Source organism: Apteryx rowi, unplaced genomic scaffold (genome assembly GCF_003343035.1).
Source record: "Apteryx rowi isolate R43461 unplaced genomic scaffold, aptRow1 scaffold_166, whole genome shotgun sequence".
Classification (NCBI taxonomy): domain Eukaryota; kingdom Metazoa; phylum Chordata; class Aves; order Apterygiformes; family Apterygidae; genus Apteryx; species Apteryx rowi.
In genome coordinates this window covers 481,343-508,929 of record NW_020447930.1, presented here as the reverse complement: position 1 = coordinate 508,929, position 27,587 = coordinate 481,343, and the positions used below count along the sequence as shown (strand labels likewise).

General features: G+C 38.4%; 1 protein-coding gene across 2 annotated transcripts in view; it reads right to left on the bottom strand.

Moving 5' to 3' along the window:
- Window positions 1-567: 567 nt before the first annotated feature.
- Window positions 568-27,587, bottom strand: part of NAV3 (neuron navigator 3) — a 280,708-nt gene continuing 253,688 nt past the window's right edge. The window contains exons 25-40 of one of the 2 annotated variants that reach the window (XM_026060183.1): window positions 27,091-27,212; window positions 26,487-26,507; window positions 25,150-25,322; window positions 22,491-22,556; window positions 21,235-21,388; window positions 17,362-17,536; window positions 13,782-13,879; window positions 13,048-13,143; window positions 12,588-12,756; window positions 11,766-12,001; window positions 9,689-9,843; window positions 8,678-8,749; window positions 8,046-8,242; window positions 7,313-7,431; window positions 4,329-4,532; window positions 568-2,070 (exon numbers count right to left, since the gene is read on the bottom strand). In XM_026060183.1, coding sequence (XP_025915968.1) covers window positions 1,951-2,070; window positions 4,329-4,532; window positions 7,313-7,431; window positions 8,046-8,242; window positions 8,678-8,749; window positions 9,689-9,843; window positions 11,766-12,001; window positions 12,588-12,756; window positions 13,048-13,143; window positions 13,782-13,879; window positions 17,362-17,536; window positions 21,235-21,388; window positions 22,491-22,556; window positions 25,150-25,322; window positions 26,487-26,507; window positions 27,091-27,212 — 2,177 coding nt within the window. In that variant the 3' untranslated portion in view covers window positions 568-1,950. The remainder of the gene's footprint in view (window positions 2,071-4,328; window positions 4,533-7,312; window positions 7,432-8,045; window positions 8,243-8,677; window positions 8,750-9,688; window positions 9,844-11,765; window positions 12,002-12,587; window positions 12,757-13,047; window positions 13,144-13,781; window positions 13,880-17,361; window positions 17,537-21,234; window positions 21,389-22,490; window positions 22,557-25,149; window positions 25,323-26,486; window positions 26,508-27,090; window positions 27,213-27,587) is intronic. The other variant, XM_026060184.1, reaches the window with a different exon arrangement.

Sequence of the window (27,587 nt, the reverse complement as noted above, 5' to 3'; positions counted from 1 at the left end):
CAGTGATGCAGCTCAGTGCCATTTGAAAACTGCATTGATTTATCTTTGTTTTACAGCAAGTGACCACAGGGTGGCCACAAAGAGTTAATAGCACCAATTGCACATCCTGAAGGTAACATCCATGTAGGTGTACAGTACATGTCTACACAATGCCAAAGCCCTTAGGTACCTTCTTGTTTATATGCAATTATTTTAACCAGATGCCTCTTGTGGTAAAAGAGCATTTCCGAGTATTCTGAGCAGTTTTAATGCAATCTGTTTGTAGCCTGCCATAGCATATGCACTTAAAACATTTTCAGATTTTTTCCCCCCAAAATGTATTGGTTTCATATAGAAACTGAAACATGCTCACTCTAGCTTTGATAGCTCCTGCATAGTCATAGCAACTGTAAATACAGGACAAACACACCAGGTAATAACAGCTTTTAAGGTTTGCATTCTGTATTTGTTTGTAACATACAGGAAATCTCAGCAAGTGAAACATCTCTTAACACCAACAGAATAAAATACAATTTTTTTTGTTTGCTTGTTTTTGATTTGATTTGTGCAAGGCTTCTTTTTTTTTTAATATTTACAATACCCACCCAGTAGACTGTGCAAAACCAACCCACTTTTACAGTATAAACTCTTCCTCTTCCACAGTGGACATCACTGCTTCAGTGTTCTTTTATGCTGATTTTTTCATGTACAACAATAGCAATCAAAACAACATGCTAAAACTAGAAAAAGGGAAAAAAAAACCCAAATATTTGTGCTCAGGCTGCATCAAGTGCATCCAGCTCTGCTGGATAAGAATTCAAAACATCTGTCCTCCAAAAACTCCATTCCATGGGACCAAATGTATTTGAGCCGATTTTCTCAGCATTTCGGTGGCAGTGGAAGTGGGTTTGGGTTCCTTGTATATTTCTGAGGGTAGGCAGAGCAATCTATTCACAAGATAAAAATATTATATAGCAACTGTTCTTTCTCCTATCCATTTCTTTAAAAAATCATGATATACAGATATGAGGCTACTGTGTTAACTGACATTTTCTCATTAGTAAATGAAGAAAAAAACAGTGTAAATTACCAATGGTTTAGGAATTAAACCAACTGTAAAACTGTTCTAGAAATCTGTTTTAAGGCAGTGAGACAGCACCATAGGAAATGTTCCTTCTTTCACTGAAAAGGCTCAAACAAATGAAGCCCTAAAAAGCCTTTAATCAGTGTTGGTTAATAATTGGTATAAAACTGTTGTTAAGGAGTGGGCAGGTGGTTAAAAAAGACCTTTGTGGTAAAAACAACTTTATAAAATCTGTGACTCGTACACTAAAAACTTGATGGAGCGCATCACCGTGACCATGGCAGTTAGAATTAAATTGGCACTTATCCAGCATATCACAGTCATGTTTTCTGGTGATTGCACAATACTGTTTGTGCTTTCTGAGTTACTATCATCATCTTTGACCTGTTCTGGAATGGGCAGTAGCGTACAACGCAAACACCACTGCAGTCCTGTGACCAGCACCATGTGGCACAAGAGAGGTTAGAAGAGAACTAGAAGACCGCATTGTTCACGCAGTGTGTCAGGGTAAACTAAAGGAAAAAGAAACCAAACAAGTTTGCACTGTAAACTTGTACAGAGAGAGAGAGGCAGAGAGAGAGAGAAGAAAAGGGAAAAAAAATTCCAGTTTGGCTAACACATGTGCAATCTGCTTAGATGCCCTTGATCTAGGGCCCTTTCCAGTTGACAAATGGAGTTTCACTTGGCTCCAAGATATTGAAATGCCTTGAAATTAAACTAATTCAAGCTTTCCACTTCAATTTTTCTTCCTGACTTTGCAGAGTTAGGTCTCCTGCCTACCTACGACACACCATTCTCATTCAGGGACCTCGGCGTGCTGCTTTAATACTGGCAGTGGTCTAGTGGAAACAGATTTTACCATGATCCTCCACCACAGTTTGTCTCTTTCAGAGAGTTGATTCAAGGGATGAATCCAAAATATCGTCATGGTGGCTGGTGCTATCACTGTCACAGCTTTGTGCGCTCGAATAGTTGGCTGCCTCTTGAAGCCTCATTAGCATATTCATCTGAAAGAAGAAGGAAATGTTTTCATAAACTTGTCTCATTCAGTGCTGCAGCAGCCATGCTAAAATTTAATAAAGCTCCCCTGCTGTATGGAGTGTGTGGGTATCTAGCTGAGGGGACCACACAGAAGGAATTTGGAAAGGGCGAGGTATCAGTGGCTCCTTCTGGCACCCTTTTCACTGTCTTCTGGTCTTTAAATAGAAGTGCAAGTTTAAAGGTCCAAAGAGCCAGGGGGGTATAATGGAGCTGCCTGGTAACTCTCTTTAATTCACAGGTGAGAACGGCTGTGGCTGCAGCTGCAACACAGGCAGGGGAAGGAAGCCGTATCGCAGCTGGACATCTGGGCCTGTATTTGGAAACAGTCAAGCTTCCAAATAATTTTTGGATGAAGTAGACAGAATACATTGGAAAAGCAACTAAAAACATAATCACACAAACATGCCCCCTCTGCAAGAGAGAGACAGGGAGGCAGCGAGCGAGGGGTGGACTGAGGCCAGCTGCTTCATAAAAGAGTACCATCTGCTGTTGAGGAGCTGACCTCAGCAAGGGGAGCAGCAACAGACCCTCCTTCCCAGGAGAGGGAGAACCCCCACATAATTCATTTGGGCATTGCTGGAACCTGAAGTCCATCTGAAAAATCATAAAAACCAGCAGTAAGCTCCAGAAAATTATTTGGATGCTTGACACCTAACTCTGTGTAATGATCAGGATTTTATTTATGAAACATCCACTCCTGCCAGCATACTCAGGGCTGCAAGCAATGTTAACATCATTTTAATGTATTTCAAAGAACAAATAGGCTGTCATTACAGAAAACAGGAATGAAAACCAGAAGAAGGAGAGGTATTTTGTGTGTGAGTGTTAAGCCCCTTTTCAGGTTTGCTCAGGAATCCTTACATCTTTATGGTCTCAAGCCTGCAGTTTGTAAAGCTTTCTCTAGACTTTGAGCAGTGTTTAATATTGTTTAATGCTGTCAGGTAGCTTTAGCTGTAAGTTTAATAGCTATGCATATTTGAGGATGCAGGATACATGCAGTAGGTGTGTAATATAGCCTACATACGAAATGTCCTGGCTCCACAGATAAAATCATTGGCTGTGATTCTGTTCCCCCAGCGTCACTGTCTGTCTTCCCATCAGCTCCCCCGGAGGCAGGGGCAAGCCCTACACGCAGAAGTTTCAAGCTTCTCGTAATTACTCAAATATAGGAAGCTGTAAACAGCAAATGATTGCAGTGGGTAGGGAGCAAGGGTGATGGGCTACTGAATTCTTCAGCCTCCTAAGCATTTTCATATATTGCTTAGTGGAAGGTGATGCATACGTGCCGGAAACCTGGCCAATATGCTTGCTGGCAGCCCAAATCACAGGGTCAGTCACCCCAGAGCCTTTGTACTGGGAGACAGGGGGTCAGATGAGCTGATTCTCTACACTTTTTCAGGATGCAAGGTCTGGTTTGGGGGACTGAACACTTTGGTGGGGCTATGGATTCATTTCCTTAGCACTCCTAAGATTTCAATCCTTTTTGCTCTGAGAAATTCCCTTTCCATTCCATTGTATTCCGAAGGTAGTCCTCTAAAATGGTATTATGAATTATGATGAAGACAGTCTACAGAGAAAGTACTATAAAAGAATAGCAGTTCAATATATGCAATTTAATATTCCATTACCAGAGGAGGCATTGGTAAACCCAGACATCTGGGATCATATTTAAATGAAACAATACACGGCTTATAGGGAAATCAACCTCTTATCTTTCAATGTCACCACACTTGCATTCCCTATACATTAAGACTGTTATACAGTCATCATTTATCTTAAAGTGTTCTGAGGAAGGGGACGATGGCTGTCGAATTTGCATTTCCACTAAATTCTCTACGACAGACAAGTTAGATAATGTGAGTTCCTCATTTGTAGAATGTAGATGACAAATTGCCCAACCCAAAAAGATGTTTTTAGAATAAATCGATTAATAAATTGCTTAAGAGCAGTACCCAGACATTATCATGATGAAGACCACACACATTCCTGGGCAGATGGGAAATGCATACAATTTAAGGACACATTAACTTGATAGTGATATCTTCCCTCTTGACAGATTTTCCTTTCATTCCTATCATTTTTTTTTATAAATTATAGTAAGATTCATTTTAAAAGACCACATTGGAACAGGTAAACAGTACATTCTTTACTGTACATTGTACAATTTAATGTGTGGCAGTAAAGTACATACTGCAGAGCATTTTTCCCAAAGTTTAAATCTTACCAAGGGATCCCCTTCTGTTTCACTCTGTGGGACATGCTTTGATGTTGTTCCTTCTTTTGCTGATGTATAACCTTCATACCCAACATCTTCTGGTCTTAACTGAAGTAATGATGGCCACTCATGCTGTAGAGATGCAGAGCTCCATGGATAGGTATCAGCTACCCATTTGGAGGGATCTTCCCAAGGTGCCCTCTTACCATACATCTGTATTATGGATAAAACACATAAGTTTTTATCCTACAGCGTTTTCAGTACCAGCTGTAATAGCAGACAAAAAGTAATCAAACACATCTAAACCTTTTTAGTAAATTGTTTGCTTCAAAAGTGCTCAGCACTCAGATATGATCAGATATTCAAGTGACCTCAGCTCCATTAGTGCTCTTTCAATGGCTGCAAGTTGAAAAGTACTCCGTAACTAGTGACACTCGAAGGCAACAGTGACAGTTACAAGTTTTTGATACAACATGAAACAAAACCGTTAGGTAATTCGCTTAAGGCATATCAGTGAAAATTAACTCAGCTCTGTCTAAAATATTCAAGTTAATTTGATTTTGTCTGAAGAGAATGAGGAAGTGCCAGGACAGATTGTTCTCTTCTCCTAGCAAAACCGGATCCAGGAGTAGACATCTGGTCCACAGCTTAAGTTTGAGATCTTTCACAAGGTTCAGAGAAGAAATTCATGAAGGCCAGGATTTCCCTACTGTGGAGCACAGCAATGCTTACAAATCCAGAAGGAGAGCAGAAGGAAGGAAGAGCGAGAACTCTCCAAATTTAGGAGGTCTGTCAGCTTCCTCAGTAAAACGCGCCCCCTCCCCCCCCSACCCCCCCAACACCTCACTGCAGTTCACGAGCAACATGTTAACTGGGAGATCCTTGGTTGCTGCTTTACAAATTCCCTTCAGCTATGCTATCTGCAGTAAAAACGACACATTGAGCTTGGGAAGCGTCCACGAGTGCTTTCTGTGATCTGTCCCAGCATAAACAGCCTCAGACAGTCCAAGTAGCAGCATCATATTGGCAGGGTATACACTTATGGAGCATTCAGATGGGCTGCACTCCTAATGAGGAATAAAATAGTTAAGGATTTTAGTGCTAAAGCCACAGAGATAAGTTGTGCTTATCACTGCAACACCTGCTCCCAGGCACTTGCTGAATGCAGAGCTCCAGGTTAGGCAGCCAATTTCCCTATAGTATGCACAGGGATACGTACTCAGTATCCCCCCTTATGCACTTCACAGAGACTAGGCTGCTTAGCAGGGATCTGCCTAAATGAGCCAAGAGGAAATGTTTTTGCAGGGAGGTAGAAAGCTAACTCCAGGCTGGAGGCAGCATTTCCTTCATTCTGGGATTAACAGAGATCAAATCTTTTCTGGAGTCTGGAGCAAGGAGTGTAGATTCTGGGTCTGACATATGAGTTTGCTAAGTACCAGGCTAGAAAGTCCACTCTCCTCTGGATCTAGGAACACCTAATTATATCATACAAAAGATTTCTGTGTATCATTAAAAATGTTGTTCTATGGAAGTTATCCAAAGCATCTAAAAATTGGAAAGGTTCATGAAACACTGTATTTTCTTCTGTCTGCTGCCATCTTCTGCTCTAGAATTGAACTTTTCATTTAAGTAGGTACCCTGTATATTTGGGAAAATATGAGCATGAAGAGTATCACTGCTTTTTTATAGCTGGTCCAAACAAGCACTGTTAATCTCACTGTGGCTGTTCTATCAGACATTTGGCAGGTTTTTTTGCATAAGCTCTAAACACTCTCTAATTCCCAGAGAGAGGAGCAGTTTTAGGAAAGCATGAGATATTCAACAGGCAAGATTCTAAACCTCCACCTAATCAGTATGTCACCATGTCAACACAAGGTGATAAAGAAATTGCAACTGCTTACACAGTTCTTTGACTGGTCCAGAACAATGCCCTCCGCACTGCACAGTAATTTCTTTTAGTGTCAGTAGAGTCATGTGTAGCAAAAAACTGCCTTTCCACAATATATCTTTTCATAGGGTTGCAGTGCATAAAAAGAAAATAAAAGGAAGAAACTCACACAGAAACTGGAAAAAAAGTCTGGATTAATTTCAAGATTTAGGTTTGCTCCAGAGATAAGCAATGGTCCTAACTCTTCACCTATGTGGGACAACATACAGTGCTATACAGTAAAACTATTTGCAGCCCTCCTATTAAAGTAGAAAAAACCTTACTAGTGTGGTAATGGAGAATGTTAAGAGAATGGAAGTGCTGCTAACTCCTAGCTCTGGAGAGGACAGGATGGAGGAACAACAAAACACTCTGAACTGACAGCAGTTATCCATGATGAGAATACAGCAGGGAGGAAACCTTAGCCCTACAGGGAAAGGAAAGTGGAGAGACCAAAACCAGAGGAAATACAAGCAGTGGTGCAAGATGCAAGGGTAAAAAAGGGACTGACTTGCATGTTCACCAGGGCCAAAGAGCAAGTTCTCTCTATCCGGTTAGATAAGGCCAGTAAACAAATCCTTTCTGCATGGTGAAAATATCCTTGTTTACAAGCTTTCCTCCACATGCCTGTATGCCTAGATATATATATATATGTGGGAGAGGATTAGACAGACCAAAACTCTTTCGTTACACATTGTAGGGGCTGTTAGCTCTTCCATACAGTGATAGGCTGAGGCTGCCTTCACTCAGGGAGGCAATACGAGCTGTATTCAGCATTGCTGTGAAGTCTGTTCAAATGGTGGAAAAAGAAGAGCCTTCCAGCAGTCACGGAGGAGAAACTCTCTTTATAAAAATCTAAGATAAGTTAGTGCTGGATAAAATATAGCCAAATTATATATTAGGGTAAGAGCAAGTCAAAACGAGTCCAAAGCTTTTTTCTATAAACCTACCACAACGTTTTTTCTTGTAAATACAATATCACAACACTTGGATGCATTGCTTAAAACTATCTTGGAGAAAGCCTATGAAACTAATACAAAAATTTGCTTTGAAGTAAGTGATTTACCTGAAGTCCCTCTCTCACAGCTTCCAGAAGATACGGTACTAGGGAATAGTTCCAGAGGTCTGTGAACCACACTCGGGAGCCATCAACATCCATAGGGCAAGGGAGGAAAAGGCGAGGACCTGAGAAGTCAAGTTGTGTATTAAAAATGTTGAAGAAGTTGAACACACTAAAAATAATCTTTACAGAATTAAAGAAAAATTAGTACTGGAGCGACTCCAATGAAGAAAATGGTAATATGAGACTACAACTATTGATCTATCAGTTTCCTATTACTAAAAATGAACTAGTGTCACTTTACGCAATCCTAAGGTCTGATGAACACTTGCAAGTTTTACCCACTAAAAGACCTCAGGTATACGTACATCTCCCACCTGACAGACCTATTATTTTTATTGCTGTAATTGCGCTGCAATATGAAAGCAGGAAAAAATTAAACTTTGAAAACTTGCTATTATGGTCATTTTTGGTGTTGAATTTTTAAAATGATGATCATTTACTTAAAAGTCTTTAGCAACCAAGACAGAAATACTAGGGAATACATACTTTCTCATTAAACTTTGCATTTGCTTTTCAGTCTTGCTGGTAATGCTAACCAGGCAAATTTCCCAGAGTGATTTTGCATTTCCCATTGTAGACTGGGACAGAATAACTTTCAAAAAGCAAATTCAGCCTTTAGTAATCTCTACTATGCTCAACCTGCATCCTTATTTCAAACTACTGGGCCAGGACTCACCAATGGTTACATCTGAAGAGCTGTGCGTTTCTAGGAAGCTGTTGAGATGATGCCATGTTTTGGGGATCCAGTCAATGATTTTGATGAGCTCATTATTGCGTATGTTCTTTTCTATTTCAGTCTCAATCAGTTTCCTTCTCAGGTATCTGCCCAAGAAACCCTTAACAGGCTCTGTGTGGTTAGCACACAGCACCCACCTGGGAAGAAAGGATAAATGTCAGGTAGCAATGAATAGCAAATATACCATATCCTCTTGAACATGCAGATGAAAATGATGTCATGAGCTCCTAAGGCTGGTGAACCAACAAACATAAAATAGCTCTAATAAACCACCAGGTTATATTCTTTCCTTATTGCCACTGCTGCAATGCAATCATGATTACAGGTTTCAGCTAGAATTCAGGACAGCGCTGAAGATAAATGGAAGGCAACAACTGTAGCATCATGCTAGAGATACAGGAAAGGGATCTTGTTTCTTTCACCAGAAGGAAAAACACAATTCTGAGAGTTATCAATATAGGAGAGTCATAGGAGCTAAACCACTGTGATTGATGTTTGTGGAAGACCCAGGCTGGGAAGAAGGGAGTTTTAGAGTTCTGTGCAAACACAAAGTAAATACAGAGTGAATGTACCTGAAATTGTGATGCAGCTCCAGATTTGGTGAAGAAGAAACTCCCTGGTTCATAGTTCCAATAATATAGGGACTGAAAAGAGAAAAGTAGCAGATTCAGGTGGAAATTTTGTTGAGGGAAAACCCATTCACATATTCAGAGAATATTTTTTATTCTTATCTGCACTAGGCCAACTTTGAAAACAGACCGTAGATGTGTTTTAGACTTAAACTATTTCTGAACTAACCTCTTTTTGGTATGTTTATTCTTGCATGTTTCCCCTTTCTGCACATTTATAGTTTACTAATACCCATCTGTAACAAGAAATGAGGTAAACTTGTGTTCGTGTACCTCATTACTTTGTAGTAGGCTCAGAGTTTTAATTTCAGAAGCCAGTGCATCTCATGAGTAAGACATAGTATACAGTGACTTTACGAAGGGCAGTCCCTATGATGGAGCTTTTACAGTAGAAATATCCTATTTAATAAGCCAGTGGAAGTTTCCAGAAACCATTATTTTTATTGTTGCTTGGCAATAAAGGACAGTCAGCCAGCTTCACACATCTGCACTACTATGGCTCACAGGAAAACTGTAGGAAACGCAAGTCCATCAGCTATACAGCTGCTTTTGCATAGCATGGTTTGTGGGTTCACACATATCTCAAATTCCACTATTATAATGTGCATTTATTCTTTCTCTCCCATAACCTCTCCTCATAGTACTTATGAGCTTGTATGACCTGACAGGGCAAAAGGAATAAGACCCTAATCCAGTCAAACATTTAAATCCATCCTTAAATTCAGTGCTACATTTATATCTCACTGAGGTGCATGGGAGTCATATAAATAAAGTGAAGCAGACATATTAAGTATTTGGCTGAAGAAGGGGAAAATTATACAAGCACTTAGATTTAAGGACCTGCATAAGGGCTTTCCCAATCTAGCTTAAGAGAGTCTAAGGTTCCACTGGGACATTTTATTTTGCAAACCAGCAAAGAGCTTTTAACTGTTTGTTAAGGTGTGTGAAACCTACCATTTATTATATTTACAATTGAGGAAACCATTGAAGATGTCACTTAGTGAACTGATGTGGTGGAGGTTATCAAGAATTATGACCACAGGGAGGTCAGCACCATTGTTGTCAGCACTGCATTGCTCAGCAAGATTAGCTAGGTATTGTCGCAGATCCTTTAGCAGAATTAACGAAAAACAGAAAAGATTAGACCGATTAGACCGTGTATGTAATTACAGTGGAAGAGACTTCCAGAAAGATAAAGAAACTGTTACAGAGTTTCCCAACTGTGGATAATTCAGCTGGATCAGCACAGGCAGGAAGACCTGCTTCTAGTTAGGGCAATACTGAAGTCATATGCTAGGAAAAACAAAGGCACTAAACATAAGGCAAGAGACTGAAGCATGCATACTCCTATTTGGTGGATACATTCCTCAGGAACCTGCTGATAAAATATCTTATCTCCAATGGGAAATAGGCTGCAATAAAATATCCTATTTCCAGCAGGCTGAGATATTCACGTTAATTGTTGGACCTCCAATTTTATGAATGCCACACACATATATCAAAAACAACAAACTGTTACCCAATCTAGGCATACTGAACTGCTTCCTCAGATATCTCCTTTCACCTCTCTCACTGAAAATCTGTTCAATCTTTTGAGGATACTGTATCACACTTCTTAATAAAGTTCCCTGTGTAAACATTTTTTTTTTTCTGTCAGCTATCTGCCTGGCTGCCACTTAGTGCTGGAATAAAATAAAACTTTCTATAATCAAAACTTTTCATATTTTTATTGACACTTCCTTGCCCTTGAAGGTCTTGGCTAGTCAAGTTTTACAGCTGTATCCCTTGAGGTATCTAATTTTGTCAGTGTTGGGAATACTCGGTATTATGGACAATGTTCCTATTGTCATTTTACTTCACGGATCGGTGGTAGCAAAATCTTTTTTTCTTTAATGGGAACATGTAATTTTTTTTTATTTCAAGAATGCTTTTTGTTTGACTTTTTATGACCAGGTATCTCTATGGGGAAAATCATGGGTTTCTTCCAAGGAATAGCACCATCTGTATTATTCAAGCACACTCTGCATTTGACAATGATATATTTTTTCTTTTTTATTATAAACCCAGAAGTTCTATGTAATCTTCAGAGAAACAAAGAATAGGAATAAAAAAAAAAAAACCACATACAACAAGCAGTTTAGCAGCAACTCAAAGCTCTTTCCTCTGTGGGAAGATTTCCCTTATAAATGCATATACGGTATAACAATAAAATATGCACACTTTCCCTGCCAAAGTAAATGGCATCACAAATCATCTATATAAAGACACTGAAAAGAGCTGTTTTTACTGGAATGGTTCTCCCATCCCTTTGGGATCTGTATGTTCTTCCTTCTTATATTATGTTAACATTCATTATGTTCTGTGAAAAGCTGAAAGCCCTGGGCAAAACCTTTCATTTTCTGACCATCTTCCTGGGTACCAAGTTAGGAGAATACCCAATTTAGGATAACAGGTGAATAGTATTATCTGTGGGTAGCACAGTAGTCATGTTAGAAGCTTGATAATTTGGGCTAAGTAAATCACTGTGAATATGATATGATGCATGAGGTAATTTTAGCATTGTCAGATTCTGACTGATGCGCTCCAAAACTATGGCAGCAGTAGTATTTATACAGTGTCCATTAAGAAATGGAACCCAACTTACTAGTTGAAAATCCTCATTCTCAAATCTCTGCCAAGAATAGGCTCTATTTTCACTCTTAAAAAAGTCAGTTAGACCAGCATTACTATATACCCAGCCTTTCTGACAAAGGAGTTAGACACTCTAAGAACGGAAGTTACGTGGGTTTCCATTCTGCATCTATCCTTAAGGTGGGTTTCCTCAAGTGAGCAAAAATTCAGGTTTCCTTCACAGTGCTTCAAAGCTGTTTAGAACAGAGAGACCTGGTCTTCATTCCTCATGGGATTAGAGACTGAATCCTTGTAGGAAAGGATGAAAAATGAGCAACAAAACAGTATGCCAATTAATAGGATCTACGCTATGTCCTCACTACAAATCAGGCAATAGGTTACCATTTCAACTGTAACTTACCTTGCTTGACTTGTGATCTACGTTAAAAGTTGCAATTGCATCCTCAGTTTTTTTTCTGCCAGATTTAGTTATTATATATTCAGCCAGCCTGTTAGCTAAATAGGTCTTTCCTGTGCCACTGGGTCCCGACAGAATAATTCTGCGATGCTCCATCAGTAAATTAAAGTACCGCTGGGTAATTGGCTTAGGAATTAATGTGTCAAACACAAAACTGTCCAAACTGTTTTCTTCCACTCCTGGAAACAAAAGAAAAGGAAAATGGTTTGTCTCCATCCTTGCTAAGGTAAGTTTAGGTTTGACCCAGTGCCTGATGATGTCTGTGCCACGCTGAAAGCAGGTAAGATACTTCTGCCTAAATCAAACTCTTTTGTAGGTTCTCATTACTGTTGGAAATAGTTACATTCTTCCACTGGGCCAAAAAATTAAACAGTGGCAGTGGCAGTGTGACTAGATGGGTGGGAGAAACGAAATCAAAGTAAACATGAAGAGAAGGCTCAGTGAGGCAAAGACATGTGTTTCAGACACTACAGGCAATCACGATAGAAAAAGGCCAAAGTGACAGCCACAAGGATTACGAATTGTCACATCAATACATGCACAGTTCTTTTGAAGGTCTCTCTCCCTTCCCACAGCAAATCCCTGCAGCTTTTGAAATGTTTCAGTTTTCTCCTGCGGAACTGGGTTATTCTTGGGTTTGCCTCAAAATGTCCCACTGTGGTAGGGGTCAGGCTACAGAAAGATCAAGTCTAAAAGAAAATGAAGGGATGGGGGAATGCAGTGAAGAACTATACAATATCTGCAAAAATATTCTTGTGGTTTTACCTTTCAGGTTCACAGTGATGATGTTATTATCTCCAACCAGATATCCACAAGGCAGCAGTTCAGGCACTTCTAGGCTATGGGCTCTAATTACATCCCCTATACAATAGCTAGCAATGCAGTCAGAGCTTAAGCCCAGGCTGGTAGCTGGATCCACTCGGAAAATATATTCCTGAAGTTATATGAAAACATAAGACATAAAAATAGATATGGTCACTGAATGAAAGTAATACAGGCACATACAGATGAAGTCATATTTCAAGAAGATTCTTGAAGTCGCATGCAATAGAGAACTGCCTATAATCATGAAAAAAGAACAACAACATTAAGAATAAAGTTTAACAGTGCTGTCAGCTATAAGTAAAAAAAAAAGACTTGGCAAGAGAAAAGAAAATATACAGAATTTTTCTAAAGTGAGAAAAAATACTGAATTAATACTTGAGCTAATTTGTCAGTGTCTTACCTTAAAGAGGCGTCTGATTACACCATCTAAAACATCCCATTTTGTTTTTCCGCTAACTCCAATTGATCCTATCAGATATGCGTGTGTTTTTTGATCCTACAAAGACAGAAGTTTCACAAACTGGGCTAAAACTAAATTTACCAATAAGGAAAAATAATGTTAAGCAGAAGGTAATGCTACAACTTTACTAATAATCTCTGAGCCAGAAATAGGTAACAATAATATTACTGTGGTACATCTATATAAGGAAGGAAACACAGCATCTTACTCTGCTCTTAGGTGGCATCTGTATTTAGAGAAAGCTGAAAACAACTAAAATTTGCATTGTATTTATAATACTTTTACAATATAAAACATGAAAACATGACAATGTGATTCCAGATGGATTACTTCAGCAGCATATTCATTCTTGCACCCTTAGGGTCCAAGGCATACATATAATTTATAACCACATTTGAATGGAGATAGCAGGTCCCAGAACATCTCACCACTAATTAAACTGAGAATTGGTAGTGTGTGAGCCATCACAAAGACAGGAGGAGGCTACATGATATTATTAGCATGTATTATACTGACTGTATTAAACATATACAGATGACAGAGAAAGGAAGTGCTATCTTTAGGATATTTCCATTTAGTTCATGGCTGAAAATAGTGAAAGGACTTCAGCCACTACACTTCAAGATTTGCTGGAGCTATAATTCTGTGACTAGATCTTTGGATAATGAACTTACCTTGGCTCGACTATAGCCCTTGTTTATAGTGACTAAAATTTTCACGCTATGGCCTTCTTTGTGGAGTGCTCCATCTGTGACATCATCTAGCAAAATATCTACGATACAAGAAGAGAAATGATTAACCTGACAGATCACTTCAGTTATATCCACCTCACCGGTTCAGTACTTGTTCAAAGGGGGTTTTTGTTAACAAGAAAGGCTGCCATCACAACACCTGGCAGCACAATCATTTGAACCTGTACTTATTCCTACTTCGCCTTTCCTGTTGGACATGAAAAAAAGTAGCAATTTGTCAATTGTTTGAAGCGGTATTAATTAGAAGCTTTAGCCATGTAAAAATGAATTGGGAAACCCGAAAGAAATAAATTCTTGCATTACAATTTTGCTGTTGCTTTCCTTCTTGGAAATTACCTTATGTCCACAAGGTTGTTTAAAACCTAAATTAACTTTACACCTTTGGGCACTCATCATGTCCTTTAGAATGCTATCAAGAGAAAAGCAACAAATCCTTGTGCTGTTATATTTGCTGCTCCATAAAACAGCATTTTAATTTCTCTTTCCAGCTGATTTCTTTACCTTCTGTACACCACATGGATACAGAGTCTTTTTTTCCCCATAAAACAGTCTTAGAAGGAGAAATCATTAGAAAACCAATTTGCATTCCTCCTGAAAATGGGACTCTGCGTTCAGCCATTCCTCCAGGTAAAGGTTTTAAGTTTCTTGGAGGTAAAGATTGATTCTGATCTGCTTTGTGCCTCTGTTTCTAGACCTACCTCCTCCCTAACTCCTAAAACAAGAATGCAGAAGGATATATTTCTTACTAAAGGCTAAGCCTGAGGCATTACTGCAAGGGATAAAATTGCTGTCTTCCTGCAGAGGTTTTCTCAAAGATTCTTCTGTTAGGCTTTCTAACTAAATGTCAAGTTAGAAGAGATTTTGGATATGCATTTTCTTCAAAGGCCAGCACAGTAAGTATCCACTACCCTAAATCCTGCTTGTTCTTATTGTGATGACTGAAGTAGCGCACTGACTTCATGTCATAGTCTGCACAAGGTTGGATTTCACCCAAATTAAACTGAGGTGCCAGTAAGAGTCAGTCACAGAAGTACTTGCTTAAAGCAAAAACTAAAAAGGCTCATGAATATGGTTTGAATGAATGTATTTAGAAATAAGTGAGTCTTCATATACAATGTCTGACAGCTTACACCCTGACCTAGAGAGCAGATTCTGCTAGTTTTTTAAAATAGATCTAATCAAGAATCATTTTTGTTGCCAGCTTAAACAAACCTATGCTTATTTTGTTCCAGGCAGCTGGTTTTCCTGTGCCACCAACATGGGCTTTTTCAATTGACTTGTCTTGTATTTTGGCATATGTGACAAACCTTAAGAGTTTCAATAATGCCAGAGTTCCTCTAAGGCCAATTTAAAATGTCTCTAGTTCTCCTCTGAAATTTTTTGATCCCTAAAGGACCCTCACATAGCCTTTTAAATACTTTTTTCTTTAAGTGTTTAGGTACAAGGCACCATTCCGTGTCTAGAAAAAAATTCCATCTACTACTGAGAGCTCTCCCTTTCGCTGGTACCAGGGCTGAGAAGATGCCCAACCGAGCATTTCACCAGGGTGTTAATTGCTTTAATTACCTTCTGCCAGGCCTCATCCTTAGCTGCACTATGGAAGTCCCGGCTCACTTTTGCCTGAGCCCTGGCACATTGCTTTCATCGGATTAGTACATGCACAGTCTTGTACTGGCCCCTGTTTGCTGCGCCTTAATCCAGGGACTGGTTGCAGAATGGGTGTCTGTGATTGCCAAACCCCTCCCAAGCTTGCTACTCACACCTTTCTGGAGGTGCAGGAGATGGTCCTGCCCTTAGGAAGCAGCAATGAATAGCTTTGGTCATTTCCAGTTAATACTGGTCTGCTAGAAAGTGCCATTAAAATTTTCATATGATGGGCCAAGGCCCTTGTTATCTTTCTCAGCTTAGTCCCCAGTATGATTAACTTTTCTATATCTGAGGAACTTTGGTGTAATAGCACTTCAGCTGCCACAGAAATCCCACAGGACTTGGTAGCAAGCTGTCACCCTTTCAAGTTCTCTGGCACTGCAATAAAATGATACTCACAATAATCAAAAATGCTGGATTCACATTTAAAAGGAGTACAAATCCTCCACTCCTCATTAGGAACCCTTATTTCTTTAATTTCTTGTAACCGGAAGTAATTACTTTACATGCTAGAAAATGTTTAGAACCAACAACACAGAAAATTATATAAAGCTTATATTATGTTTATTCCTATATCTAGACAGAGTTAGAGCCAAGAGACACAGTGCTAATAGCTGCTATTCATGAAAGAGTTTCTGCGATTACCATTTTGAAAATCTCTCTTCTATTTTTTTTTTTAAATGTGTGTGGATGTGTGAGCTCAAACCACAGTTAAACTTTTTCTCCCTGTGTTTGCAACACTTCAGTGTATACCAAGGCCCGACGAGGCTCATTGATTCTAGAAGTTAAACCTGGCAAAAATGTTGGCTGGAATGTAAAGAAAATATATACCGATTTTCATATAAAATCTGATATTAACCAGAAGAAATGTTCAAATATCCGTTCAATCAATGACTGGCAAGATACTATGACTAACTGCCAACTCAAATTATAGTCAGGCAGTTTGGCACATTCCCAGCTGTAACTCTTGCCTAGACTCTTTCAATAATTATTAACCACATTTTATTGCTTCCAGAGATTGCATTATACTTTCTATGGGGTCTACATTAATAAGTGCTGCTTTGCTTTTGCTATGCTTGTGGTTCTAACATTAGATACAGTACTTCTGTTTCTTGGCCACATTATCAAAACAAGTGTCAAAGACTTATTATCATAAACTCTATGGCATGGAAAATAACCAAATGTTAACGCTCAGGATGTGGACCAAAGTTCTGCATGCCTTCTCTCATTCACAGAAGACAATGGGCGTGCTTAATATGGGAGCCAGGCAGTGTTTGGTTCCTGTGATAAATGGTGATCTGATCCAACATACACTAACTAGCTATACCACACAAAAAATTATTAGGAGATAACACTAACTGAGACCATCTTCCTCCCCAGCTTAAAATATGCAATGATATTACGGGACCTAACCTAACGACAAAAGGTCTGTGAATTAAAAAGGGAAGTGTAATGTACTGTGCTCATATTTGTCCCATATGGACAAGACAATATACTGGTACAGTTCTCATGTATACTACAACAGATATTGTTCTTATCAAATAACCAGGTAATCAAAAAAACCCCAGATAATCAAAGAGTATTGTAAATTAGGGAGTCAAAGAGTACCGTTGCTAGGAACTAAAGAAATAAAATGAACAAGCTGTTACTATTATTCAGACCCTTCTAAAAGTCACATTTTCATAAATGACTGCCAACACTGTTCCTCATCGTCATTAGTGAATGAAGATCTGATGTTCACATGAGCAATATGAGGTATTTTAAGTTTCAGACATGCCTTTTATATATAGCCTATTAAGAGGATGAAAAATAATAAATTATTACTGAGGCATGCAAGTACACAAAATATATTTACCTGATGTAACAGATTCTGTGATGTTTAAATTGTTCAGAGAAAGTCCTAGTGACTGCCGTGATGAAGAAGATGATGTGCTGCTTGAAGACTCTGATGACGGCCGGGCAGGCTTTCCAGTATTACCAGTCTCTGCCTTTAAACGATCATTTTCAGCTTTCAGTATCTCAATTTCATTCTGTACTCAAAAGAAACCAACATAAAAACACAGGAGGTTATTGTTTCAGAAAACCACTGGGGGTGAATATTCAGGTGCTTGCTGTTCACAAGCAGGAGCCAATTGGTTTAGCAGCTCCACAGCAGTATGTGGCACTAAAGCAAAAGTATAAACCTAGTCAGTGAAAAGTGGATTGCCTTCACTTCCGGAATGAAGGGAAAAGCCCTACAACCTTGTTTTAGCTTTTGCCTCAAGACAGTTACTAACCAACATAGTCTTGAAGGCCCTGTGTTTATTGTACAGTTGGCTATACTACAGGTATGGGGAGAATTTTCCCAACTACCCCCAATTTTAGAGTGCTATTTTTTATTATCAAATATCTTAGGTAACAGTCAGCTAAGAAAGTTATTCCTAACATTTTGGATATGTATTGACATATCCTCTAAAGTCACAGAAAATGATGACTGCCATTGAATGTACAATTTAAGCAATAACTTCACAGGAGAGCACCGAAATTAAAAATGGACAATTAGAAATTGATATTTTAACAGTTTCATAATCCTTCTTGATATTGGAAAAGAGTTTTTGATCATCCAGACATGGGATTGTTCACATAAAGGCCAACTAAACCTCTTTGATGAAAACATACAGTGACAGATGAATCAGCACAGTTAGGAATTTTTTTTTTAGCTAAATCCTCTGTGGTGCCAAGTGGTCATTGAATGTACAATAATAAAATGAAAATTTTGCCTGAGCATAGCCCAGTACCAGCTAAATCTAGTTTTCAGTCACTTCATGAAGCACAGTACAAAGCAACTGCTTATTCTTGCAGATGGTTTTGCACATCAAATTTAATTCCACATTCACTAACACTCTGCTAAAAGTCCTATCCTTTTTTGAAGGCTGTTCAGCCACATCATACAAGTAAAACCATAAGGGATAGCATCACAAAAAAAAAATGCAACTGCTACAGAATGATTAGATCATACAGGCAAAGGAGAGAAAAAGTGAGAGGAAAGGGACAAACCAGCAAAATACTGACAGAATGTAATAATGAATGCACCAGTTTAGTCTTAGGTTCAAATGAGGAATAAAGCTATGGTGAAATGAGTCATGTGATATCAATCTAGTCCACAACATAAGTTGATTAGTTACACAATTTTCAGCAGTTTTCCATTCAGCTGAGCTTTAGATTTTTAAGGTGCTTTGAATATGTACAGTGTTCATATACCTTTCCCACCAACCCCACTTTTTCCTCTTCTCAATGCCCATCAGTTCTGCAAAATGCCACAGAATTTGGAGACTCCAAAGATTCTCTGTCCCTTCGCTATATGCCTTTACATCCTGTCCTTCACTACTGCAAGTAACTATATTCTACTCTTACGTCCAGACAGGTGAGTACTCTTCTGCATATTGCTTGTCTGGAAGATCTGTTAACCAAAGGTAAACTAAACCCATTTATTAGGCATTATCTGCCGTTGGTAAACCTCTCTACATTTTATCCTATTTTTCACTTACCAGTTATTCTTTAATTATTCTCATCTCCAGTATTTGCTAAAAAGCCCTTACAATTGCTGTGATCAGAAAAATATAGATATATAACATCCAGATAATAGTATTTTCCTTTTTGCAGCAAACCACATTAGCTGTTCTCCCTTCATACAGTACCATTTATAACTTGATGGATTAAAACTATTTGCCAGTGGATTTGTAATTGTCCTGTAACTACTTCTTCCTTAATTCTGAGATGCAGAGCATTCAGTTCTCTCAAATGGGGTATCCTTTTATCTTTTAAAATCTTTTAAATTTTGTTTTGCTCGCCACTGTGGTAACTCCCATTTTTCACACCCTCATTTTCATTAGCCAGCCCTCCCTTCTCTGACCAACATCATCCTTTCAGAATTGAGGCAATGTACTCATTTAGTTTTTGTGCCACAATCAAACTGTCTTTAACAAGCTATCTTTAAATCAGAATAATGTCATTTTTTTCTTCTTTTAAAATCCATACAATTTCTACTGTTCCTTTCAACATCTTTCACCAGGCCTAGCTTGGCTTTGCTTCTCACTGTTCTCCCACTGTGTCCACACTTGTTGACTTAACAATCTCCTTGTTTGTATTCTCAGTAATCTCTCTGCTTACTCCTAATTCCTTTTTAGCGTCTTGATATAGCTAATCCATTCTGGAGCAGTCCTCTTGCTGGAGATATGCTTCCATAATGTTTTTGAACCTTTGGCCTGAGGATATTCCATGCTTTTACTCATCTCATTCACATTCAAGAGGTTTTTAGGCCAGAAGACTTTCTAACTTCAGTTTCCCCAAATTTATCTTTCTAAAATTGAAACCCTTACTTACAGCTCAGTTCTTGATTATTCTTCCCTTTAACTGAAGTTCAGCCAAATATCTCATATCTGTGTTGACACTTAGGGGTTTGAGCATTTGGGAGGCTGGCAGCTACTGTACATGTTGAAAGGCGTGGCTGAGTGCTATAGGCACAAGATAAATAAGAAGGCTAGAAATTGGAGCAAGCTGACCATCCTGTAGTAATGAAATCAGCCACTGTGACATCTATACATAAGTGCCTACACGTGCACCTGGCCTAAGTACTGATCACAGAGCAATTCAGCTGACAAGCCCCGTGGGCTGGATTCAACTGTGTAAACGTGGCTTTCTAGTGTCATTGTATGCATGGTCTTCCAGCAGTCAAATGTTAAAACTTCAAGTCCTGTGTAGATACCTCAGGCTGGTTCAAACAGTACTAGGTGCTTATGTTTAGGCAACCAAATTTCACCCTATGAACCTATGTTAGGATAGCTCGCTAGGCCCCACTACTGCATGTCTAGAGCTCCACTGAAAACAACAGCAGCTTAGTCACCTAGCTCATACATAGACATGTAAATACAGCTGTCCTAATCTCTAGCTGAATCCTACCCCATTGGCCTTGATTCAGTTTCCCAAATACATGCTTCTAGTGCCTTCAGGGACGTCCTACATATTTCACCTGTCATTTTGGAAGGGCACAGATCTATCTACAGGACCTATGTCATACTCATCAGATCTGTGTGGATATTGTGGATACTTTTGGACACCCCATGTGACACTAGACACTTATGTGTCGGCAACAGAACTGAGTCACATGAAGCTCCGTGCTGTGCTAAAGAACACTGTCCTTTTTTTCTGCATCCTTTCATCCAGGTGAAAGTTGTTTGATAAAAATGTGTTCAGAGGAGGATGTGGAAAAGTGTCATAAGTAATTAAGGAGTGAAATTTTAGCAATGCTGCATACAATAATTTAGTCTAATTTTACCTACTTTGCTTCTGCAGGCTATGGCTGGGTTAGAAATTAGAAGCGAAGATAGAGTATGCACATATTTCCACACACACACTCCGTCCAAGTAATGAAAGCTCTGTAGAAATCACTTTGTGATCTGCTTGTCTGTCAAGTTGCTTTCCCCAGCCAGAGGGTTTTGATTACAAATATGCTATGGGCATGGATTATGTCTTCTTCCATATCTTTTAAACACATTTTGGTTGTTAATATATATCATTTTATTATTATAATGTGAACACTTACCATACCCATCTTTTTGAAGTACTGTCAATCTGTTGCTTTACTTTATATTGATACTTTTGGGGTAACTGGAATAAAGTACTAGGAAAGGAAATACACCAAGCACACTTGAGGTGTGCACCCCGTCATCACTTAGGCTACTGTACTGACCTGCATGCGGTTCATGGCTTCCCGAATCTGATCCAGATGGTGTGCAGAGCTGAGGGCTTCAAGACGAATGTCCGTTAATTTTAGCTCTTTCTCCCTCAGCTCACTCTTCAGCTGAAGAATAATTTCAGCCTCTGCCTCTGTGCACTCACAGATCCTAAAGAGGAGCAGGAAACAGGCAGGAGATTAAAGGAAGGTTCTCTCCCCAAAGCAGTGTCATTACTAAATATCAAAGTGCAAAAAATGCTTGCTGCTGGTGAAACCTATGAGTGAAGAGAGACTCTTATCAAAGAAACATGAAAAGGCTCAAACTGCAAATTAAAAATGGAAAAAAAACCTTCTCCAGATGAAATGATCAGCTTGCTTTATATCTTTCCAGTTTACTAAGATAGTTCCCTATGGTGAAAAAAAGTTGTTAAAAACTTTTTAGATATTTTCTTTCAAGTGTGTATCATCCATTGTCTTTAATTTGATCTTATTTCTTCATCATTTCTTTGGTGCAAAGGTTACAATTTTCCTAAGTATTAATAGTCAGAACAGAAGTAAGCTGATCAAATTACACTACAGAAGTTTAAGTGTTTGGTACCAACAGTTTTCTTTGTTTTGCACAACGCACAAAGAGACAGTCCCTGACCTTATGATCTAAGAGATTTTAATCTGTAAAGGTGTTGATTGGTAATGGTTGACATTTTTGCCGATAGCTTGTCATTTGGTAATGTACAGTTCCTGAAATTACAATTTTTCTCCTTAAAGAAGGGATTAAATGTAATCACCACATGATTATTTTTCATAAGCATTAATTTTAAGGGAATAACCCATAATATTGTGAGAAAAGATGGAAATGTGACCAGCCTAAGGATCCAGCAACTGTCCAGTTCTCATGTCAGATTCTGTCTTGCCTCTAAGTATCATAATCAGGCTTAGATCTGTTGCACAGCATAGAACCAGTAGAAAATAAAGCACTGACTTTTGAATACATTGTTACACTAAACAATATTTTCAGCCAATTCATTAAATGTTATTTGCTCTTTATTACTGTCACTATAAACAGTTAATGTTTGCAGAACAATTTAAATATGAAAAACATTTTGTAATAATAAGTATTATTATTATGATTGTTACTACTAATGTACAAACAAGAAACAGAAGCCAGCTTTTAATTGCCAGAATGCATGCAAATGCATTTTGGGAAAGAAAAATGCAACACTTTTCAGGTCAGCAGTTGGAGATACAATTCCATGCCCCACACTCAATTTTACCAGGATCTATGCTTGTAGATCACACGACCATTTTGCCTTTTCTTTGGTGCCCAGACTAGAGATGACCTGCATACACACGCATTGGACAGATGCAAGTGGAAGAAAGTAAAAGGCAATGGTTTAGAAGATGAGACTCAGATCAAGGAAAATATAAAGAAACCATAAGCAAAGGGAAGATGATGAAGCTTGTGGCAAATAAAAAGTATGCAAATTGAAGAAGGAAAATAATGAATATAATTTACAACATGCACAATAGTTTTAATGTGAGCAAAAAATGAATAAAGGCATATATACTAGGATTTTTTCCAAATATTATGATACAGTTCTTGGTTTGAAGAACCATGCCTGCACTAATCAAATAAGAAATGAAGTATTAGGAAGAGGTACAATACAAAATTTTATTTACTTGCACATGTTATCTTATACAACAACTTGGACAGCTGGGAAGTCATGTATGTATTTTTTGGCTATTTTCTTTTTGGCATTTTTGCAAAAGTACATTTTGAGGAGGGATGGAAAAAAAGACTCTGACAAGCCAGCTTTAAAGAAGATAACAGTGAAACAGATCTGAAACAATGCTATGGTTCTGGAAGAAGCAGGCAGAAGCTATCTAGACTAGTAACATAAGTGGAATGGAAACAGAACGTATGAATCAAATTCTCTTTTGAATATTCCAGGGCTCTTCAACATTCAGCTCCTACAATTGTAAAATAACATAAGAAGTTCAGACTGCACCAAAAGCAAGAAAAACAAAAAGGTAAGTTAGCATTCTGAGCAGTCACAGAAAGAAGTTCAGAAACCTGATCAGACTCTAGACAAAGTTTTAAAGTGAGTAGTTAGAAAAGCAGAATTTTACTTTTTTTTTATAATCTCAGGGGTTTTAAATCAGTAGGTTGCTTTGGGTAAAGGGAGCTGAGTCATGATCTTTGAACAGAGGCTGCTGACAGTTATGAGAAGTCTTGAAGGCAAAGGAAGGTTAAATGATGTAATGGAAAACAGAGTCTTCCAAAGAAAGTAATGTTATCAGTACAACAGACAAAGAAATTAATCTAAATAAATATATTTTATGTGATCTCCCGGCAGAAGGGAAGGAGTCTATGTCATTCTGCGTAGCAAGGTCACAATAAGAAAAAATGAGATCAGAAAGATCAGTATTTATAAATGTTATGGAGGAAAAAACGAGAAGGCTGTGAACTGGACAGAATTAGGAAGTTAAGATTCAGGACCAAAATAGGCATGCAAAGAGTTTGGGATAAAAGACTAGACATGTGGTTTGCCCTTGATAAATTCAAGACAATACCAATACATCTAGAGAGCACATCAAAGAGGAAAAGAAGCAGGGTTGGATGGAAGGAAACAGTTTAAGGTTATGAAAGCAGATCTATGAATCAGAAATGGTAATAGATTAGCTGAAACTACTTGTGTAGATAAGTTTTTTGAAGAAGAGTGTTCTGCTTAGGATCAGTAAGATTAAAAGCAGTAACAAGATGGTGATTCCTATTAAAGCTTTTACTATTGATCTTAAAGCTGATGACGAATCAGACTCAAGGTTCCTAAACATGTAAAAACTCTCCCTGCAGCACACACATACACCTCAAACCATAATAATGTGAGCTTCCTATAAAACACCCAACAAAACTAGAGACTTAGATGAGTTATTCCTTACTAGTCTGTACAGAATGTGTGGAAAGAAAAACACTTACTGTGGAGGGGTTTCTCTGGGGGAATATTTGCCAGCAAACTCATGTAGCTGGTAATAAAAATCATTAGAGTCTATAAAAAGTTAAACATAAAAGGCACCTACCTAACACAGAAAAATTATATTCTACACCTCAGCAATCAGTCACTAGACTAGAATTTGCTGGACACTTAAGGAAAAACAGTTGTGACCTGATTATTCTCAAATAAGACAAGGAAAGCAAGGCAGGCTCCAGTAGCTAATTTCCCCAGACTGGAAAAAGTTGTGAGTTTACCACAATGAAAAAACTACATAGAAGAATATGAATGGGAACTGGGAATTCTGTAAGAAGGCTGTGTTAGATCTCAAAAAGCAATGATTTCATAATGAAGAAATAAAATTTTTGCTAATGGCTGATTCTTGGCCCTGACACAATAAACTGTTGATTTGCTAAAATTAAAAAGTAAAATCCTGCAATAAATTCCAAACAGAAAAAAGAGGCGAAATAGATAAAAAATTATATAAATTAATAGTTATGAAGTTTAGAAAGTAATAACAGAAGAGATGAACATCTGGGAAAAATTCATAGCTAGCAGGAAAATAATAAGACATTTTTTAGTGTGTCCTGAAGAAAAGAAGCTATAGTATTTGGCCTTTACTAAATGGAAATTATAAAGTAGTTAATGGTGCAGGAAAAACAGAACATAAGTATCTTGGATATTCATTTGGAAAGAAGTTTGTACCACTAGATATTTTGGGTAAAGGTTGTAAAAGGAAGACAGAACTGTCCTAAGAAACAGCTGCTGGAAAAGTAGGGTCTAAATAGGAACAAAGGTCTTGAGAGAACTGGCAGATGGATGGAGCAAAGGATTAAAAGATCCTGTTGGCAATGGTTTCTGAAGTGCAACTGGCCACGCTTGAGGAGGTCTATTTCACAGTCCTGCCATTTGGCAGGAAAGGTTTGTGAGGACAGAGACTTACGCAGATGTTGACTGTGATGGTTTCATCGATGGTGCCCCACACTCTGCTGAGCTGTGGGGCAGTTTGGGTGATGAAGGGAGAGAGGAGTCCGTCAGCTCTTCTATGTCGGAGTGTGAGGAAGGAGGCTTGGTGGACTTCTTCTTTCCAAAGGCCTGTTTGAAAGAGCTTCTTAGCTGGAAAACAAACATAGAGCAGTATTATTTTCCTCCTCTGGGCAATTTTTGTGCAGCTCATGTTTTGAAGAGTTAGTTTGCAGATGCCATCCTAGCCACTGCCTGAGGTCAGTATACAGAAGCAGGGTATTAACATATGCAACACAGTATCTCTAAAAACATGATACAGTGTTTTGTTTGATTTTATTAATCCAGCGCAGCGCAAACTTAATGCTACTTAAGAAGTGCAGGACCGAGCGGTATGGCAATGGGAGAGGGGTGCTCATTTAAAACCATTAATCCTCTGTGGAATCCCATTCCCATGGCATTCCCTTCAAGGTGGCTGGCTTTAAATAACCACTTTGCATCTAGGTACAGGCAGACACTGCTGTTATTAAATGCTAAAAGACAAGTCCAATTTACCGGGTTTGCCAATTTTCTTTTCTGTTAAAAATTTGAACGGCCAAACTATTCGAATGCTATTGTTTGGATCACAAGCAAGAGGATTTAAGCTGGGGCATGAGGTTTGCTTTATCGTACTGCTGCGAAGAATGTTAGCTGAAAGGTATATATATATACTTTTTGCTGCAGTTTCCTTTAGAGTAGTAAGTTCTCCGAATGTACAAGCGTTGCCTTTTCCCTCTAGAAGCTCTTACCCAGTATTGAAAAGGGACAGAATAGCCAAAGAGCCATTTATTTCAGGAGCCAACAGTTTTGTTTGCAGTGAATTTTAACTAACCCATTCTTTGATACCTTTGTCTAAATATAGAAGTTGCTCGTATTAGGAAAATGTGTTTGGTTTTTGTTCTTGTTTTCAGAAAGTTGTTCTGATTAAAATTGTATAGAACTCAATGACAAACCGATCCCCCTATAAAAAATGAGGTACTCAAACATTTTATTTCCATGGTATAATTGCAGAGTGGGGAGTGTGACCACCGATCAGAAAAACATTATTTAAGTCCTTTCCAGCTCATGATATCTAACGAGAAAGAAATGGATTTTGGCTACACTCCCCCTTTCTATAGTCTAAACTTTGAGATTAAAATGAATAGAGACAAACTGAGAAGACATACAGGATAATCTGTTTTTAGAAGGTATAAAAGCCTACTGCCAAAATAAATAGCAATCATGCCAAGATAGGGTTCTTTATAGATGCATGCCAAATTTTCCATGGTTTATATTCACCTCACTTCCTCTAGAGTTCACCTTGCAGAAACATGAAAGAGTGTGGAATTACAAATCAAGGGAATGAAGGCTGATCAGTATTTTAAAACAAATGTTTATGCAGGTAATATTTTTAAAACAACAAAAACATTTTCTGATTATTTATTGAAAGTATTTGATTAAACCCTTAGCACTATCTGGTATTTGTGTGTTCCAATTGAGAAGCATCTTAATTTCTTTAAACACCATATTAACTTTACATGAAAATTAACAGATTTCAACTCCCTTCATTGCTGGGTGACATCTTTGAGTCAAGCCTTTGAATTTGAAAGAAAAGTAGAACAGGGTTTCATTGTGGTCCAGAGATGGTTTTGGTCATAGCAGCTGTTGTTAAGGTCATTTCTAAGGGCTTTTTTTTAATGATCTTGTCTTATGCAAATAAATCCCCATTGGTATTCAACAATTTTTAGTTTGCTGGTAGTGTCACAGTATGGGTACAAGTGAATTGCTTCATATCCATCTGGCCCCACAAGAATACTGTAGATGAAATGGGCCATTATGCTACTCAGGCACTAGGAAACAACATAATAGCCGAAACATAGGTTTAAACCTGCTGAGCACTTACCCAGTTTTTCTTTTTCTTTTTCTTGGAGTCAGCATCATTACCGCTGCCAATGCTTGAATGGCTTGTAGCACTGTTGATGCTGGAAACGCTTTCTGAAGAATGTTGCCGCCTTATACGTAAATCTAAAGAAAAGAAAATACTGTGAAAGCCATCTGTCCATGTGATACAGCCTCTGCTTCAATATAATAATCATTCCTGTATTTATGCAGCGTCCTCCTCTTCAAAGGGAGCCTAAACACACATAAATGGCATTGATCCTTACAGTGGCATGGATTCAAGCTATTTCAGCCTGTGAGGCACCACATGGGAGTCAATGGGGATGTATACAATTAGGCTCACACTTGTGTGCTTCTCTGAACTGGGGTTTTATTGACACGAAGGCAATGACTCCGCACAGCAATCCATGCAGGCATAACCTCACAGCTAAACAGTTTCTGTTACAGATGGATTACTTGAATTATTACCATTCCATCTACTACTTAAACAGTTCTTTTTCT